The sequence below is a fragment of the Manis pentadactyla genome, chromosome 5 (genome assembly GCF_030020395.1).
Source record: "Manis pentadactyla isolate mManPen7 chromosome 5, mManPen7.hap1, whole genome shotgun sequence".
NCBI classification, from domain to species: Eukaryota; Metazoa; Chordata; class Mammalia; order Pholidota; family Manidae; genus Manis; species Manis pentadactyla.
The window spans coordinates 35,618,637-35,637,724 of NC_080023.1; the positions used below are offsets into that span (position 1 = coordinate 35,618,637).

The following is a 19,088-nucleotide window of genomic DNA, read 5'->3' on the forward strand; positions in this document are numbered from 1 at the left end:
GGAAGTCTGATAAGAGTTAATGGTTCACAGGAAAGTATCTGGACATATCTAGAGGGACAGCAGACTCTTAATTGTAATTGTAACTTTTGAATTATAAAATATAGCACCTATCACTTATTCTGTATGGCAAACATGAAAGAGTCCTTTGAGTCCAATCAATTTTTTAATGCTTAATTCAAAATCATTAGAGAGGCTTAAAATCCTTCGTTTATTCCTTATTTCCTTGGAGAAATCACAAGGTCAATGCAGGGTAGAGAAAACATCCTCTACACTGTTTGAGCATCAGTAGGTGTCTCTACCTTGATGAGAGAAGTACAGTGTCAGCAGGTATATACTCTTTGCCTTTTATTATAACTATATCTCCAACATTTACCTGAAAGAAAACTGGGAATCGGTTAATTATATGCATGGAAAGATAGTTACAAATATATAACCCATTGTATTTAAGCATAGAATACAGTAAAAATGGTTATTGGCAAACAAGAACCATTTATCTTCATAAAATGTCATAAAATTATCTAGGAGTGAGGCCAAGAATGGGGCAATCCTTTACAAAATGAGCATTCTATCTTTTATCAGCTTTATAACTTATTTAATAAAATGAATCTATCCATTCTATCCACTTAATTGACATCTCAACTCTCATATTCTCTCTTTCGGACATAAAAATAAAAAGGAGGAATTTGCCAAAAGAAATCTTTACCTTGTTTAAGGAAATCTCAATACAGCTGGAAAAACTATCATATTCATATGATTATTATGCCTAACAATGACATTAGGAAATGCGCTAGTTATGATTCATGACTTAGAGAGGAAGAAAACGAACCTCAGAATCTGAGTTGTTCGTCCAATATCAGTGAGAGGAAGAGCTTAGACTCTAACCCACCTCTGCCTGCGAAGCTAGATTTTGCAGAAGTAAATATAATGAAACTATCACTGTATTTTAAATTAAAAAAATCAGTTTAATATCTTTCTCATTTCACTACCTGTTAGCATTTTTGTGAGCATGGCCTGAAGCCAAATTAAGGATATGCTATGGCTAGAAACTTAGAAGTAATTTAAAGATAGGTTTGTCATAGAGCTTTGGGCAAACAGTGCCCCTCCGACTAAGGGACAGCTTGGTTTGCTGGCCAAGTCGAATGAGCCACACTGACACCCACCCCCATTTTATCACGAAAGTTGCCGTCTTAGTAGCTGCATGAACCTAAAAATAAGTTTTAATACTTAGAATAAAAGCCTTTTTTTTTTTTTTGTAAGGACTTTTTGTTCTTTCTCCTCCCTATTTTGCCTTGAACTCTAAAATGACACTTTACTGGGGGGAATGAGAGAAGGTGTCTTCAGTGGGAATCACAGTAAGAAATCATCGCAGAGCCAGCCCACTGTTGTCTACTACCTATCCAGGCAGAGGAGCAGGTTAGGGAAGGTTGGAAGGGACTTCTCATCTGTAGCAGGTATGCTGGTTATCCAGGCACAGAAGGTCTAGATGCCTTGATTCAATAGCTTTACTGCTGCTGAACTCTAGATTATCTGAAACCAAATAATTGCCAAGGGCCTTGAATCAAACACCGCCTCCCTCAAAAAAAAGGGCAAACTGTGAAAATAAAAAACAGCAAGTACATATAGGTATAAAGTGGCCCTTAAAGTAATGTGCTGTGAGAGTACTCTGATAGCACCCTCGGAGAGCAAGAGAAAGAAAAGCAAGTTCTCTGCAGCCTTGGCACTAAGAGAGAAAGCTACCCAGGTTGCCAACTAATTATTCTTTAATCACCTCCTGTGTGTTAATGTTTTCTCTCCAATTAGACTATATGCTTCATAAGATCAGGATCATATCTGTTTACGTTACAGTGTTAGACTCTAACAGACTTATGAAAATCCCTAATTGACTGCAGTTTCCCAACATCTTCATTCATCGTAAGACAAAAGAAAGCTTGTGGTTATTATACCAAAGACTAAAAGAAAATGTTAGCACCTATGTCTCAGTGGAGGGTCTCAGCTCTGGGCAAATTCACTCTGGATTCAATGAGACCAAATAACAAAAACATAACGTTGTGGGTAAAAGGTCTATACCAGGCTTTAGTCTTGTTGTGGCAGGTCAAGTGCTAGAATCACGTCTCCATCTCCACACAGAGCACTGGGCGGAGCTCTTTATATAGCAACACACTCAAATATCTCATTGCTAACGTGTGCAAGCATGAGCCTGTGAGCACTGCATATGTGCAGTGGGCAAATAGATTAAGGTCAGGTGAGGATTCTGGCCAAGGTAACTTCCCTTTTCCCTACAACTTTATATGGCAGTTACCTTAGTGGCCTGGGAAAACTAAGGGCTTACTGAACTCTAAATAGCTCCCTTCACAGCACTGTCAGGAAAGCAGGTACAGACTCCCTCCTCACGAGGCCTACGGTTTGGATTACTTTCTCAAACACATCCATGCACCTCTCATTCTTTTGGAGTTCTGAGCTCCTAATATGGTTTTCTCCCTACCAGCCTGGTTTGTGCATAAGAGCAACAGATGGCCAAAATTCTGTGAGCACATGTTCTAATTGGAGGAACATCATAACAAGGCAGTTTTTCCCCCCAAAATACTGAAGTTAAGTAAGTTTTAGGGCTTTAGGTCACTATTGAGTCTTCTTAAGTCATTGACATTAGTGATTACAATTGAGGATTATATAAAAGGGTAAGCTTATCAAACTGTAATAGGCTGGTTTAAAATCTGTGTCTAATTGTAGGCTCCAGCACATTTATATTTTTACTGAGGAATTTTTGGAGATAGAAATTCTTAATCCAAAGACACACATTTCATGTTGGAAACTTCATGAATTAAAGCAGTGTGGATTAAATGAGAGTTCCTGTGGCCAGTATTCTCACCTGGCCTGGTTAACTAGCCCACTGCACACCTGTGGGAAATTTGACTCTACATAAAGAGCTCTGCCCAGTGCTCTGGGCGCAACATGGTGGCAGGGCTGCAAGACTGCAGCAGAGCAGAGGCTAGAGTGGTGGCAGTACCAAGGACAAAGGTCTGGAGGACGGCTGTGCAGGACGATTGTGCAGAGAGGCCCGGAGGATGGCTGTGCAGACAGAGGAGCCCAGAGGTAGAGACCGGCTTGCTGCAAGCACTCACTCTGAGTGAAGGGGATTTTAGTGACTGACCTGCCACCTGGAAATAAAGTTGGGTATAACTCTTTCACCCCAAGAACGTTTTGCTATCAATTTCTTTGGTCATATTGACTCCATAGTGAACTTGCCCGGGGCTGAAACCCATTGGCAAAACAAGCAGCTTTATAGAGTGACTTTTAAACACGCACATAGCCGATCACTCCATGCTTCTCTACAAAGCCAGAAGTTGATTTAATGTTCTTCACCTAAATTCTCCACCTGCAACTATCTCAAAAACCTATCCCAGCTGCATCTCAATTTGAAGAACTGGTCTTTGTGGTAATGACAATAAAGACAGCTGTTTTATACTTCCAGAGTGGAGATACCTGCCTTGTACAGGGCTTTGTAAGCAATACTTTTACAAACCAGATCCTGGCAACTTAATTTTGTGCAACAGAGTAAAGGCTTCAGGGCAATAACTGGAGGGATGAACTAGTAATGTCTGAGAGCTAAAGTCTGCTCATCTGTGAATGACCGGAAGTAATGCTATGCAAAACTGTAGGTCCTTTGAGAACCATTAAAAAGCAACCACAGAAGCCACACATTTAGAAAGGCAAAGAAAGAACCCTGAACTAAAGCCCATTTGCACTAAGGTTTATCACATTTTCTTGCCATGTGAGTCAGACTCTTGATTTGGTTTATTGATTTTCTTTTTTATTGCATGAGATATTACATAGGCTAAAGAAAAGACTTGCCCTACAATTTAGCTAGCCCAATAAGCAAGCCTGTGTTCATGCCTGTCCCTTTGGAACTCTCATATGTCTTGATTGCTGCTATGAGCTCACTGCTTGGCACATAATTCAATAAATATTTGTTGAATGAGCAGTATACAATTTTTCTGTTTTGCCACAAAATTTGAAATTATAGCTTTTACTTGTCACAAAATATACCAGAATATAGAATGCCATGATTTATAAAACACATTCCCTCTTGTTGGATATCCATCTATTCTAACTTTTCACTGTTATAAATAATGCTACAATAAACATTTTTGTACATGTACAGGTCTTTCCCTACTTTATGATTATTTTCTTGGGATAAATTCCCAGAATTCCCTTGTTATAGTTCTCAATATGAAAACCTAAATGGATAATCCACAACAGCATATGAATGAAATGCTTTATAAAAATAAAAATTCTGAGATATAAGTGAGTTTTTTTAAATTTATAGACTACTAGGTAGCAAATGAGACTTCAATATTGTTTAAATTTGTAACTTTTATTGTTAGGTTGAATATTATACTGAGTCTAGTTTTTTGTTATATTCTTGCTTATTGCCAACTTTTATTTCCTATTGATATAACAACAATTTCCATTTTTTTGTCATATTTGCTGCAAATATTTCCCATATTCTGCTTACTTGTTTGTGGTAGCTTTTCTTGTGTATTAGTTTTAAATGTATAAAATCAAAGTCCATAGACCTTGAGATCTTGCTCTTCTCCAAATACTTATTAAGCTCTTTACTCTATTTGTATGTTTTCCAAAAACAATGTTTTAACATTTAACTCTTTTAGCCAGTTGGAATTTATTTTATCATAGGCTGTGACTTAGATATAAACTGTATTATTTCTTGAAACTGCTACTCTGTGATTCCAACATAATTTATTAAATAATCCTCTGGTTAATGACTTTTGCCTCCTTTACCAAATATTAAATGGGCTTTACTACAGGGTATTCTATTCTCTTCTATTCTACTTTACTTTATTCTTCATTGCCTATTTTTGCAGATTCACATTATTTTAATAACTTTTGCTTTCCATTTTACTTGGAGTCAATCCTTGAACACTGTTCATTTTTCCAAACTATTTTATTTTCCTCAACTGTTCATTTTTCAAATTAAGATGATAATTTAGTTATTTTTTGAGGCAAAAGATGATCATTTTCCTTGGATTATATTACAGTAACATTAATACTTTGGAACAATTGATGCTTTTTTCCTAGGATATGACATATATTCACTTATGTGATTATTTAACACCTCAAGTTTAGATGTTTTTTTTACAAAGGTCAGGTACATATTTTAAATTTATTTGTAAGGATCCCACATGCCACCGGAATGAGATCTCTTTTTTACTGTATTTTTCTAACTTGATTTTGTAGACTGTTAATTTTTAAATTCATCTTGAATTCATCATTGAACCAAGTTTTATTAATTCAAATTAATTATCTAATTCTAATTATTAAGTAACAACAATTTATTTGGCTGGCTGACTTTTGCTAGCACTTTAAATTCTATCCCTCTGTATCTCACAGTGGGATGTTCAGGTAAAGTGCTGCATTGATCTCCAAGAAAACTGGGAATGCTATCATTATGCGTAATCATGGGCTGGTAATTTAATTTTTTTGCCTGTGAAAACTGGCAAAGTAAGAGTTAAAATAATCCAATCAGTCTTGAATTAATGAGTGTCTGTTGGGAAAACTAGACATTTTAACAGGCTAATTTTAGAGTGAAGTAGTAGATGTTATCTCCTGACTTTATAACTGTTTATTTTCTAACAAAAACTCGAGGTAGGAAGAGAAGAAATGGATATATCAATTTATTAGGATATGCATTTATATTAATTACCCTGGTAAACCTAGTAAATTAGATATATTTAAAGCAAAATTCATTTTATCACACTCAACTCTATCTTACCTGTTTTCTAAAATGTTGAAACACACAAGAGCACAAAAGAAACTTTTGTGAAATAGTACTGTGGGCTCTTTTCGTTGTTATCTTGCTACTCTGAGAAAGAGGTGACTATCACAGAAACAAGGAAAGCACAATCAAGGTATTTTCCTCTTTGTTCTTTTTATGTCAAAACCCAGAGAGAGAGAGAGAATTGTGAGTTCTTAAATATCTGGAAAAGGAGATGTCAAAATTCTGGCCACTGGTTTAAAATCAACAAAAACACAGTGAATTCAGAGGCAATCCTGTTCTCTGCAGGGATGCAAAGTGACTATGAACATCACAAAGTAGCATCAAGGGCATGGCTTTTAGTCCACTGGGAAAACCTGGAGTGCAGCATTACACCTCTGTCATCCCAGCAGTCTTCGTGAACAAAGTCCCCTGCATCAAGGGACCTCACCTCCAAAAGTCTTTTACCAAGTTACAAAGGTTATTCACTTGTGGATGACTTTAAATTTAAATGGTCTTGTAGAACAAAGGGAGTACTAACAATAATTGCTTACCTTTTGAAATTGATCTGAAAAGTATATGAAAACTTGGGTAACTTATTTTTTTTTATCAGCATTTGTTAAGTTGTGACTCAACTCACTGCCATGTTAGAGGTCCTGTGAGCAAAGTAACCTCTTGATGTTATGGAACTGATTTCTAGCTCATTAGAAGATGATGTTGAATTAGTAAGACTTTTTCTTTTTAAGGGAATTAGCAGTATGTAAATGTGATTAGTCACAATATCTGAAGTCAAAATATATACATGTGAAATATCTGAAGTCTTATTTTTACTTGGACAGTAGATGATTAAAGCAAAAAATTATAACAGAGCAGTTCATGGGTAAATGAAATCTATGAAAACAGTATTCAAAATATACTATGATAGAAACAAAAAGTTCTAAATAGTACTTTTCAAGATAATAGTCTTTTGAGTATATTGCAGAATTATTAAATAGAAGTGACTGAAGACTCCACAAATGTTTACATTAATGACTAAATTGCTTTCATATTAGTGGAATTCTTGACATCTGCTTATATATGAAAATTGCATCTACTAGCACATACGTCTATACATTTCTTCCCTTAGAACAAAATAAAAATCAGTGCGTACCTTTTCCCAGTGCACAATTTCCCAAGCACCATTTCTTAACACTGGGAAGAGAAAAGGTGACAGTTTAAAGAACATTTTTATTACTTAGGAAAAGCTTACTTGTGATATAATGATCGTTTTAAATGAATAGCTTCAAATAAATTAACTAGCAGCAATTTTCACAGGCTTAAAAAACTAATTACGACATCAAGGATATGTAACACTATATAAAGAATTAGCAACAACGAATTTACACTTGAGATACCACAATTACACATTACTAACAAAGGTTGATCTCATCAGTGCTGCCAAAGGCTTTCTTCTGCACATAGAGGAGTTACAGGGCAGGGCTGAAGGAGAAAGCCACAGAATTGATGTGAAAAAGGGAGGGCTTTCAGAAGCCACAACAGTTGTAACATTATTTAAAAAAAAAATCACAAGCACAGAAGGAATAGATTTCAAATTAGTAAAAATTTAACACATAAACCAACAAAGAATCTGCATCCTTAGCTTTATAATAATACTAAAGAGCAGTAAGTTTCCATTTGTGGTTTATGGGAAAGAAATGGAAGAAGAGGCTCCTATTAAATTATGATAGAGGGGTTGGCATTTCTTAGTGTTTCATTACTGCGTTGCAATAGTAAAGTTACTCAGTACAATATACTTTTTTTCCTACTATGTGTCTATGGTATAATACTGGATGTACCATAGACACAAAAGATAAAACAAACAGGAAAGAGAGTAGTGTGAGGTAGATGGCGCAATACTTCGTACTTAAGAAAAGGGTAAGTCAAGAGCAGTCAACAAACTATCCCAATAGTAAATTCCATGAGGGTAAAGCTAATACTTGCACTGTTTAACACTATATTCCCTAGAAACAGCACTGCCCCTCGAGCAAAGTAGCTACTCAATAAATAGTTGTAGGATGAATAACTTATGGGTACAAAAACATTAGATGCAGTTTTTCTTGATATTAGAAGAGACAAAGCCTAAACGCCTGAAATAGTAAATAACAATGATAATCAGGCCCAAATTTGTTAAATAGCAAACCTAACATTAATTACATACCTATAGGTCTTGAAACCAGTATTACAATATAAATTATTTTAATCTAAGTATAATCTTTTAGTGTTCTGAAGTTTCCTGAACACAGTGCTTATTCATTTCTTCACCTCTGGCACTTGACAGCACTCTTAGCACAGAAGACACTCAAGTGCTTGTTAAACAAATAAATAAATGCAACCATGAATATCTTATAGTGCATTTTGATGAATCAACTTCATTAAGTTAAAAAATAATAAATCCAAGTTGCAGAGCTAACACTAAAGTATTCCTAGTATAATAAGTTCAAGTTCCAATTTTTATAGTACTCACACAAGATCAAGCATCCCTAACACAGGCATCCAAAACTAATCATTGTGTTCTAATACACAAAACTCTCATGCCTACAGAGTTCACCCAAACTGATCCCAGGAATAAACCTGCTCATCGATGTTGCTCCCAAGAGTATGAAGGGGCCACAGCGTGAGATTAAGAGTAAAAAAGCCCTGGGTTTAGATGCCCTGTTGTCACTGCTTAGCAGTATTTTCCTCAAAATTAGCTGTGACAAAGAATAAATAATAAATAAAAGTACTCTGCCCTTAATCATGTAACTCAGTGGCTACAAAATAATAAAAACTCAACAAAGATAGCTGGTCAAATGTTACTCAAAGCAACTGTAACCTAGGTTAACTGACACTGAATGATGGGGCTAAAATTTACTTTAATGTAATTAGAAAAACACTGTTCAATAATATCTAGAGCTCTTTGTTACCATTTATTTTCTTCTGATCCTACCTCATATTAATCAATGTACTCCCAATTGTAATACTTAGGTTTTGAAAAAAATCAGTGTTCAATATTTCTAAAATGAAGGGATTTGCCATGAAAATGAAGATGTCAGGCTTATCTAGAAAGATAGGTCAATTTCAGTGAGTTTTGAAAATAATAAATAACTGTGAATCCACCACTCAGAATAAGATATAAAACTCCAGAAAGATCCATCATGACCCTTTACAATCTATCCCTCCATGCACAGAGGCAAACATAAGTTAGACACCATAGTTAGTCTTGCATTTCAGTATATTGAATCAAACAGTATGTATAACATTTTGTATTGAGCTGTCCATCAGCATATCTGAGATTCTGTTGAGTTTTCTTCCCCCCATGAAATGGAGCTGGTATTATGGTGGACTAATTTCTAGATTCCATATTTACTCCAATGATCAATTTGCATATCTTCATACCAATATGTACCACCTTGACTGTTGTAACTTTATAGTAAGTCTTGATATTAGCTAACTCCTCCACTTTGTTCTTTTCAATATTGTTTGGCTATTTTCAGTTCTTTGAACTTCTGAATAAATTTTAGAACATAACAATTCTTAAAAAAAAACTGGGATTTTGATTTGGGACTTGAGTCTTTCACTTCACGGACAAGCTGTATCTTGCCATTTATTTAAATTTTAGAATCACATAACCAATTCTTTAAAAAAAACCTGCCTGGGATTTTGACTTAGGACTTGAGTCTACCTAATGGACAAGCTATATCTCTCCATTAATTTACATCTTCACGAATTTATCTCAGGTACATTTTCATAGTTTGCCATTTACAGATCTTTCATTAGATTCCTTCACTGACATTTAATAACTTTTTTATTATATTGTGAGTGGTATTTTTTACTCCATTTTGCAGTTGGTTACAGGTAGTATATAGAAATGAGTTAAACTTTTATACAATAACCTTGCTATCCTGTAAATCTGTTAAATTCACTATTAGTTTGGGTAGGGTTTTCCTTTGTTTTTGTAGCAGTATTTTCTAAGAAACTTAATTTCTGTTTAACAATGTTAAATTATTTTTGGCAGTTTTATTATGCTCATGTGCCTCACTGTTCATCTCTCTATTCTTAAACTCTTCTGTTCTTATGCCAAAAAAAATACAACAGCTTTGAAAACTGGGAATAATTTTTACTACTAAAAATATCCTGATTTTTGCCCTAAGCATCTTACGTTCTGCCAAATTTTATCTCCCCCACCAGCAACAATACCAGAACCCTTACTTTAAGCAACCATCATCTCCCAGCTGTAAGACTTCATTAGCCTTACCACTAGTTCCTTGTAATCAGTTTTGATCTCTTGCAAATTTAGTTTCTACATGTAGCTATAATGACTATATTTAGTGTATTACATGTACGTACAATTATGGATTATGTTTCAATCCACATATTCTTACCTACTGTGGGGTAATTGGAAGTTTTTACCCAGAGTTTCTAGAATTTCCCACATGGCCTTAGACCATTTAAATGCCAATGTGTATTTACCACAGCAGAGCCTCTGGTCAACCCGAGGCAAGGGGTGGAGAGAAAACAGCCATTCTCTCCTCCCCTCTGTTCCTGGTACCTAATTGGTCTGGTGCCTGCCAGTCACCATGGACCCGCCCATGGAGTTCCTACCAGAAAAGGAGGGCAGGGGGAGGGGCGCGCGTGCTGCAGCTGGAGGGAACGGACTGTGAAGCCTGGCCAGCAAGCCCAAGCAAGCTGTGAGAAAATAAAACCCTTTAACCCGGCCTGTCTTATTTCGGTTTCACCTCCTTCATGCGGAATTTGTCCCAGGAGGGGAACCCCCTTACTCCCAGAGCTGCACCTACACATATACATACATAAACAAGATTAGGTCACCTCTTGTTCAAAACTCTTCAACTGGCTGCCCGTGGCTCATAAAATAAGTCCAAACATCTAAAAGGTATTTTGATGAAGCAGCTTCTGCCTACTCTCCATCACCACCTCTTACCACTCCCTATGCCTCCTTCCTATGTCCTTCATGATGAAAACAACATGCTCTTTTCTGCCTCAAATCTTTTGCACTCGTTTCTATGATTGAAACATTCTTTCCCTCCATCCTCACCTAGATAATTTACACATATCTTCCAGATCTCAGTTTTAACACCACTTTCTCAGGGGACGTGTTTTTGACACCTATTCCTTTACTACTACCCTAGTGCCCTTTTCTGTCAGAGCACTTATGACAGTTTTACTGCATATTTAGTTGAGAGAGGATTTATGTTAAGACTGTCTCCTCCCCCAGACTGTAAGATCTGTGATGACAGGAAACTTCTCTTTTCTGTTCACTACTGTATTCCCAGTGTTATGATGCAGTAACACAAAGGTGCTCAGTAAATATCTGCTGGATGGAAAGCTGGATCCACTGATGTGCCTGTGTGTTTGGGGCCACATGAAGCCATAGTAATCATTACTAGATTTACTAAAGATATACTCTGCTCCCTCGTAGATCTCATGTTAAAAACAACATACACACAATGTTTAAGAAAACAGGTATATAGGAAAAACACCCTGTCAGTTCTTCAAAAAGTTAATCCCAGAGCTACCATATAATCCAGCAATTCCACACCTACTTGTATATCCCAGAGAACTGGAAACATATGTTCATAAAAAACCTGTACACAAATATTCACTGTAGCATTATTCAGAAGAGCCAAAAAGTGTAAACAATGCAAATGGCTACCATACCAACTTGATCGATGGTTAAACAAAATAGGGTACACACATACAATGGAATATTATTCAGTCATAAACAGGAATGAAATGCTGATACATGCTACAACATGAACAAATCTTGAAGATATGCTAAGTGAAAGGAGATAGACAAAAAAGCATATATTGTCTGAATCCATTTACATAAAATCTCCAGAACAGACAAACCCAGAGAGACAGAATGTAGACTAGTGATTAGATCATGGAAGTGGGGAGGAAGGGTTGACTGCTTACATGTATGGGGTTTCTTTTATGGATGATGAAAATATCTTAAGTCAGATAATGGTGCTGGAATGCAAAACTTTGCTATACACCAGAAAAAAAATGAAATGTACACTTGAAAATAATGAATTTCATGTGTGTGAATTACAACTCAATAAAAAACAACTAACAGAAAAAGATGCCAACGAACTATTAAAACATTTGCTGAAAATAGACTTCTCAGTTTTATGTTACTAAAAGAATTCCAGTGAGAGCAGTTGGAAATGGTTGCATAACCAATGGATGCACTAACATGAGTGTCCTCTGATGTCAGCTCAGGGCCACCCCTTCCAGCTCTGTAATCTAAACTAGCCCTCTTTGAAATGCTGCCACTTCACAGATGTTTGCTAGTTCACATCTAAAAATAGCCCTGAACCACTTTACTGGGTTCGAGTTAACAGGATGGAAGTGTCTTCACTCTTCATCCAAATGTGTCCTCTCAATTCATTGTTGAAAATATACAGTGGAAAATGTGGCCTGCTGCAAAAACTTACAAGTCTAAGAAACTTTTGGGTACAGATTCAGTTGACAGTTTTCTACCAAACTACAAACCCAATGTATGTTTGTAACAAGCCAAACAGATTTATAAAGGAAAAGCTGACATTCTCTCCTCATCTCACACCACTGCCAAGGTAAGGAATGCTAACCAATGCATCCTCACATAATTTCTCCACACAAACAGATACATATGCACCTTTGTTCTCTTTCCTTTTAAAAATTTCTCTGCAACTTGGTTTTCCACTTAAAATACCATAGATGCTTTTAGGACAAAGCATGGAGACAACCCATTTTTGCAGAATAACCCACTGTATGGATGCATCCATTACAATGGATCAGATAACTGAAGGACACAGGATGTATTCACAAAAAGCTTTAATTAAAGTAGAGGATACATACAGTAAGAAAATGAAAGCCCAGGCAAGTATGAGGGGCCTGAGAAACCTCAGGGTCCCTTCTTATTTGTCTAGGACATGGATTTTGAATGAGACTGATAAACATTAATTTCAGGGAAGCCTGGGGAAAAGTTTCCAGGGGGTCTTTTATGCCCCATAGTTAATTAGTCAAGTCAGACTGTAACAGTTAAACCAGGAAAGCCATCTAACTATATATATATATCCTTAAATAAGGTAGAGGAGCTGGTCTTGGGTGCCTTCAGGGGAGTTTCAAACCTTATACAGCACATTATAAATAACCAGTTAGTCCATTCTGTTCCTCTCTAGGCCAGGATTCAGCAGCACACTTCTAGGTGTCCCAGAGAGAAGCACAGAGCCATTCCCATCCAGCTGTAAAACAACTCTGTTTTATACAACAGTTATATCATAATGTATACCACTCTCCTCCTCTTGATGGAAATTCTGATTTGCATTTTTTTTCTACCACCTCAAACAACACTGAAATATATTTACAAGATTATATTCTACAGGAGAGATCCCAAAAGAGATTTGCTGACTCTAGGGTATTTGTACTTTATCAGCCACACCAGAGCTCTTCTACTACGATCTATGCTTACTGGCAATGCATGAAGTTCCACTGACTATAAACCTAGATAAGCACAAATTATCAATCATTTGAATGTTGACATTCTGATGGTATCTGGTATTTATTCTGAAGGCTACAGTGGCCTGGATTAATCAAAGTATAAATTACCTTTATGTCTCTCTGCACTGAGTTATAAGTCTAACTATGCAGAGTAACATTTCTTTGCACGTAGTACAGGCTTACTCAATGGGTGGTGTCACCTGGAGGCTTGTTAGAACTGAGGATTATGTTTCTACCCTTTCTAATCCCCATTTGCTTTGTTCTTGAAATACAAAACTGGAACGCAGAAATAAAGACTGGAAGGGCATAGCTTCTTCAAACTGGAGGCTAGATTAATCATAGGCTTTAGAGAACAATACAGAATTCTGGTGAAATTAAAAATCAGCTCACAAACACTAAAAAGGTTTCTGTACAAAGGCTTGCATACTGGTCAAGAGTAAGTCAATGATACAATTCATTGTTGTCTTTACTTCAGACATAGTTCCTAAACGTCCAACCATAGCACAAGTAAAAGAAACAGCATCGCATGTACTATGCTGGTGACTAGCAAACTAGTTATTTTTAATCACTGATCTCTGACCCAGCTCCAACCAGGTTTGCAGGAAGCAAGAAACGATGCTAGGTCCTTTGCTGAGCATTTGGCTCGCATGGGCCAGACATACACCTTTTAACCTCTAGAGCGTAAGAGCTTGAGAAGGTGAGGCATAGAGGAGAAGGTTAGTGATGCCCAGCGAAGGGGACCGAGGGCAAGCAATAACGGAGTTAGGAGGACGGCCTGTCTTACGGTGCTTTAACAGCTCCTCCTTTTAAAAGCGAAACTCCTTCACCTTGCCTCAGTTCCAGCCAAACATACCTGCTGTAGTCCCCGCACAGGCCAATTAGTCAGAGAGTAAGCATGGGAGAGCTCAGACTTCAAACAAATACCTCAAATGTAGCCTGTTTTTACTTAGCAGGAGACCACAGAACAGCTTTGTTGTAATGGGTTTTCTGAAATGAAAGCAGTCTGCCAGCATCTCTTGGGGATTCCCTAGTCAAGGGCCCTGGAGAGACAGGCAGGCTGCCTGGCCTCCATCAAATGCTGTATGTGTACAGATGCTCACAGAGGTCTAAGGCTCGCTTCTCTGAGAGAAGCTGTCATCCCCCAAATGGTCTGCCACTGGGGCCATTACCCAGTCACTGGGTGCAATTCCTGAGCAATCAAGCCTCTTCTTGAAGTGTGTCACAGAAGCAAGTTACCCAAAAGGATACAGGGTACTACCAATGTCACAGAGGACAGAGAAACCACAGCAAAGGCAGTATGCTCCAATTCCCATCTGGGAATAAGCAGAGAAGAGGAACTTTAGTGCATCGAGAAGGTAAGAGTGCCGCTAAGACTACAGAGTTGAACTGGGGCAAAGAAGGAAGACAAGCATACCCGTATTAAAGCATCAATTCAATTCACTATGCAGACCCTTACTTTGAGAGACAATTTTAAGGCAAAAACCTCTTTATAGCACAAACTGACATTACACAAAAGTCTCCTGCATGAACTTGTCTAAAGGTCAAATTAAACAACAGCCTGCTTGGCATCTACCCGCTGAAGAGACAAAGGGAACTTCCTAAATTCTGCTCTTGTCCATATTCTATACATACATTTTCAAATAGTTGATATAATGTCTATCAACTCGTAAAACTTTTAAGAATTCTTGACAATGAGATTCTGAGGCCTCATGCAAGGTCTCCAGAAGCTCTAGGGGTGAGTCCCAAGATGCTGTGGGAGAACCAGTATTAAAAAAAAAAAAAGTATGGGTGAGATGATATGGTCAGTGTACAAAGGTCAGGCAATCCCTTTTTCTCAAAATGTTTTCCCTCAATCTTGCTTACAGAGTTATGAATTATTTGCTTTTGGCTTAACTGAAAAATTCCTTGAAAGAAAATTTTCCACCCACTGCCTCCCCAATCCATCATTCCACCATTCCTTGAAATCAGGTTTTAGTCCTCATAGCTCCATAGCCACTCTCCACTCCAGGTTGAGAAGTGTGACTTCTCAAATGCTGGATGTAGTGGGTGTTGAAGTACTGGTCCTCTTTTATTCATCAGCTGTTGGCATTTGACAGCATTTCCCCTCTGTTGCCAAGTCCTGTTGTATCTCTCCACTGTGTATTTTCCTTTGCCTTCTCTTAGTCTCCCTCCCTAATTAATCAAGTCAGTCTCTCTCTCTGTGCCTCATCCTGCCCCATCCCCATACAGCTGTCAAACTCTTCTTTCAAAAGTACAACCAGGAACCCGGCCACACCCTGCAGTAATTCTCTCCAAGTCCTTCACCCTGGTGTTCATATGCCTCCAAAATAGGAGTCTGACTTGCCTTTCCCATCCTTGCCCCCACTGCTCTCTGACATGTATCCTATGCTGTAGCCAAAATAGACTATTGGCTATTTCCAGAATATATCTCAGCCTTCCCATTTCTTTCTGGATCACCCAGTGCTACCATACTGATGATAGCTCTGCTTACTCAAGTCCACTTGCCCTTCACATAACTCAGATGACATTTCTGAATTCCCACCTCTTTCATTCAGCCTTTATTAGTTTTCCTATCTTACATTATTAGCGAGCATCTTATCTTCCTTACCAGATGATAATTTCCTGTACAGCAAAATGAAGACTGGTTTCTTTCTGCCTTGATTGCACAGGGTCTTACACATGGGAGATGTTCAATAAAGACTTACTGATGTGAAATAACAAATGTTCTAACTTTGAGTCACACCTGTTTTTCCTCTCTTCCTTTATGTCCCTAAATTTCCTCAGGAGGTTTTGCTTCTCAGTGTGCAATTTTTATTTATAGGACAAATGAAAGACAATCTGGGGTTGTATTTCCCCACAAATAAACACCTCTTCTCCATCCAGAGCTATTGCTGAAAATATCTAATCAGTTTGTTATATAACCCTAAAATCTTTGCAATAATTTGAAAATATTAACAATCTTACAGGGTCTGAATACTTTACATAAGCCATATATGAGCTCAATTTTGAAGTCCAAATTTTAAGATCATAGAAACTTTAAGATCATGGAACACTTTCCAAGAATTGTAATAGGAAGTCAGTGTACATGTAGCAGAGTATAGGTAAGTCAGTGTATACGTGGCAGTACATATGTTCAGGCCTACTGGGTAGGTCAGATGTGGGGACACCTCCAGGGAGACAGAGAGGCAGCACCCTGACTTCTTCAATAAGCTGGGAAACTTAAGCTATTTTAAGTCCCTTAGAAAGGAATGAACTCAACCAGATGGAGTCAGCCCTGTTAATTTTAGGCTTAACAACTTAAAACATATTCAAGCCACACCAACTCAACACCTTTTCCACAAATGACTTTACGGTGAAATGGTTTCCAGTGGAAGAGAAGCAACTCTGTGCCTTGCAGGGAAGCAGGCTTGTTCTTGGCTATCAGCCACCACCCACTCAATTTCACTTGTGAAAAGGCTGATGTCGCTCCTGGGAAGGAAGGTGTAGGTGGGGAAGAGATTACTATTTTTAGCTATGTGTGTGCCTAGTTTAAAAGAATTTCATGTTGTTCTTTCTAAATTAATTTAAAACAGAGAAGAACTCCTTTATCAAATAAAGACATTCTAATCTAATCCTCTGCTGTACAATAAAACAAGTTATTAAACAATCTAACTGCAGCAATGGTGGCCCTTCTTTCAACTACAGTATCAAATCAGGTTGTCACTGGGCTGCTGGATGGCACAGGTGCCTCCCATATAGTCGTACCTGCAGGACGGGTACATACCATCCTGCAGGGACCATATACAAACCTGGGATTTTAAAAAAGCAAATCTATCCCATTAGGAGGCATTTTTTAATTGTAATTTTTAAGATCTTGAATATCTTTCTTGGTTTGCACTCGAATCCCATCCTTTCCCAGACCTTCATGTGAGACTGTCACTCCACTTGAAATACTGTCAAGCAAGCCATAATAGCATTTCATAAAAAATAAAAGCAAATGTTTACAATTTAAAAGGAGAACTAGCTGGAGGTGGAGGGGGAATGGGGGAAAAGAGAGAACTAGCTTAACCACCCAATAAATTCCTATGGGGATTGGCTTCAATTCAAATCTCATAATGATAATTACAAATTGATATTTTATAAATTTTTGCACAGCTAAATTTGGCAAAACAACCCAGTGTAGGGAAAATAATGTAGACACATGGAAGAGGGTACATCCAATATTGTGAGTTCAAATATTGAGGGAGAAATCAGAGAAAATGAAGGTAAGTTTAGATGCAAGGAAAATCAGTGCATTTTGAATATGGCAGTGCTCTGGGGGTTTGGGTAATGAAAGTGATAAGTGGACACAGAAAGCAAAGCAGAATAAAATGATGACATAATGACTTCAACAGAGAAAGTGAAGAGGTGGTAAGAACGTCTATCACTTTAGTATTTTATCAGTGCCCATAAAAGTCTGAGACACTGTGTTTTGAAAATATCGCTTGCATCCTAGATAACGAATTTTCAAGAAAGCTACTTTCATTTCTAGTCTCTTCTTATCTATACTCAAGTATCTATACAGAAAGTGGTTCATTCACTCATACAGAGCATCTGCTAAGGATGGTCATATAGGCTAGGAGCTATGCAGAACACAAAGATAAGTAAGAGGGCTGACCAGCCCTCTGCATTGTTCCTATCTGTGCATACACACCTTTGCACAACAGAAAGACAGGAGCAGAGCAGCAGTCAGAGTTCACTGGGATAAGCAGACCACAAACTCATCCAGACTCACTCATACTCCCTAGACATTGAAGCATCATCAGTTTACTCTGCTCTCCCTCAACAACTAGGTCCTCAGAGAACAAGACACAATTCTGCATTTGCCAGCTCACTGAACCATATACCTAACCAATTTACAGATCTCCAGGATAAGAAATGGCTTGTTTCCAAAAGTGCTGATGATAGGCTCAAAATGTAAATTTTATAAAAATCCTAAGTGTGGTCCAAAACCCATCATTTAACCCCTGATTGGGTTCACTACTTGGTGAAAATGAGGCATCAGGCAGTACTAGTCTACAGTTAAATGACTGCACCATAAATGCAATGATGGATTTATAGTTATGAGGTCACTAAGGAGTGACAGAGGAAAAAAATCACTCTGGTGACTCAATGCAAAATAAGGAGAGAAAATACTCATTTCTCTAAGATTACAGAAAAATTAATACTTGAATCTGAGGGGCAAGGTATTCTCTTACATATTACATGGTCCCAGTAAACATTTAGAAAATGAAAATTTAAGTTAAATACTTCAAATGTCTTTAAAAAATTAGTTATCTGTCAAAAGTATCTCCCTTCCCACTCCTACACCAATTCCTGCCTCAACTCACAAAAGCACACTGAACTTCATTCTGTTCTAAGAACGGATGGCTTTCCTATTAAGCAATTTGAGTTACCTCATAGCTACTCAGTATCCTACTCAAACATTTCTGTTATCTGCTATCAACTACAAAACCAAAAAGACGACAAGTACTGAAACTAGTCAAAGAATAGAAAGATACTGTTCTCATAGAAAACAATTTCAAGAATCAAACTAAAAGCCATAATTTCTTGGATATGGGATTTCCAAGTATTTGCTGTCTTGAAATGGCTTTTATAGATGTAAAGCCCTAATATTTTATTTCTGACATGAGTTTTATACATACACACACACACACACACACACACACACGACTTGCCTCTCACTTGCCTATTCTTCATTTTTAGCCATAAAGCTAATCCTGTTAATCCAGGATGAACTGATGAACCAAGAAATGATAAAGAATATTTTCTTTCAATAGTA

The 19,088-nt window shown here is 37.4% G+C and overlaps 1 protein-coding gene across 4 annotated transcripts in view; it reads right to left on the reverse strand.

Moving 5' to 3' along the window:
* ATP8A1 (ATPase phospholipid transporting 8A1) overlaps positions 1-19,088 on the reverse strand; it is a 216,983-nt gene that overhangs the window by 161,220 nt on the left and 36,675 nt on the right. For 2 of the 4 annotated variants that reach the window (XM_036905471.2, XM_036905469.2), the window contains exons 6-7: positions 6,921-6,961; positions 300-373 (exon numbers count right to left, since the gene is read on the reverse strand). In XM_036905471.2, the coding sequence (XP_036761366.2) occupies positions 300-373; positions 6,921-6,961 (115 nt within the window). The remainder of the gene's footprint in view (positions 1-299; positions 374-6,920; positions 6,962-19,088) is intronic. The other 2 variants (XM_036905468.2, XM_057502184.1) reach the window with 1 other exon arrangement.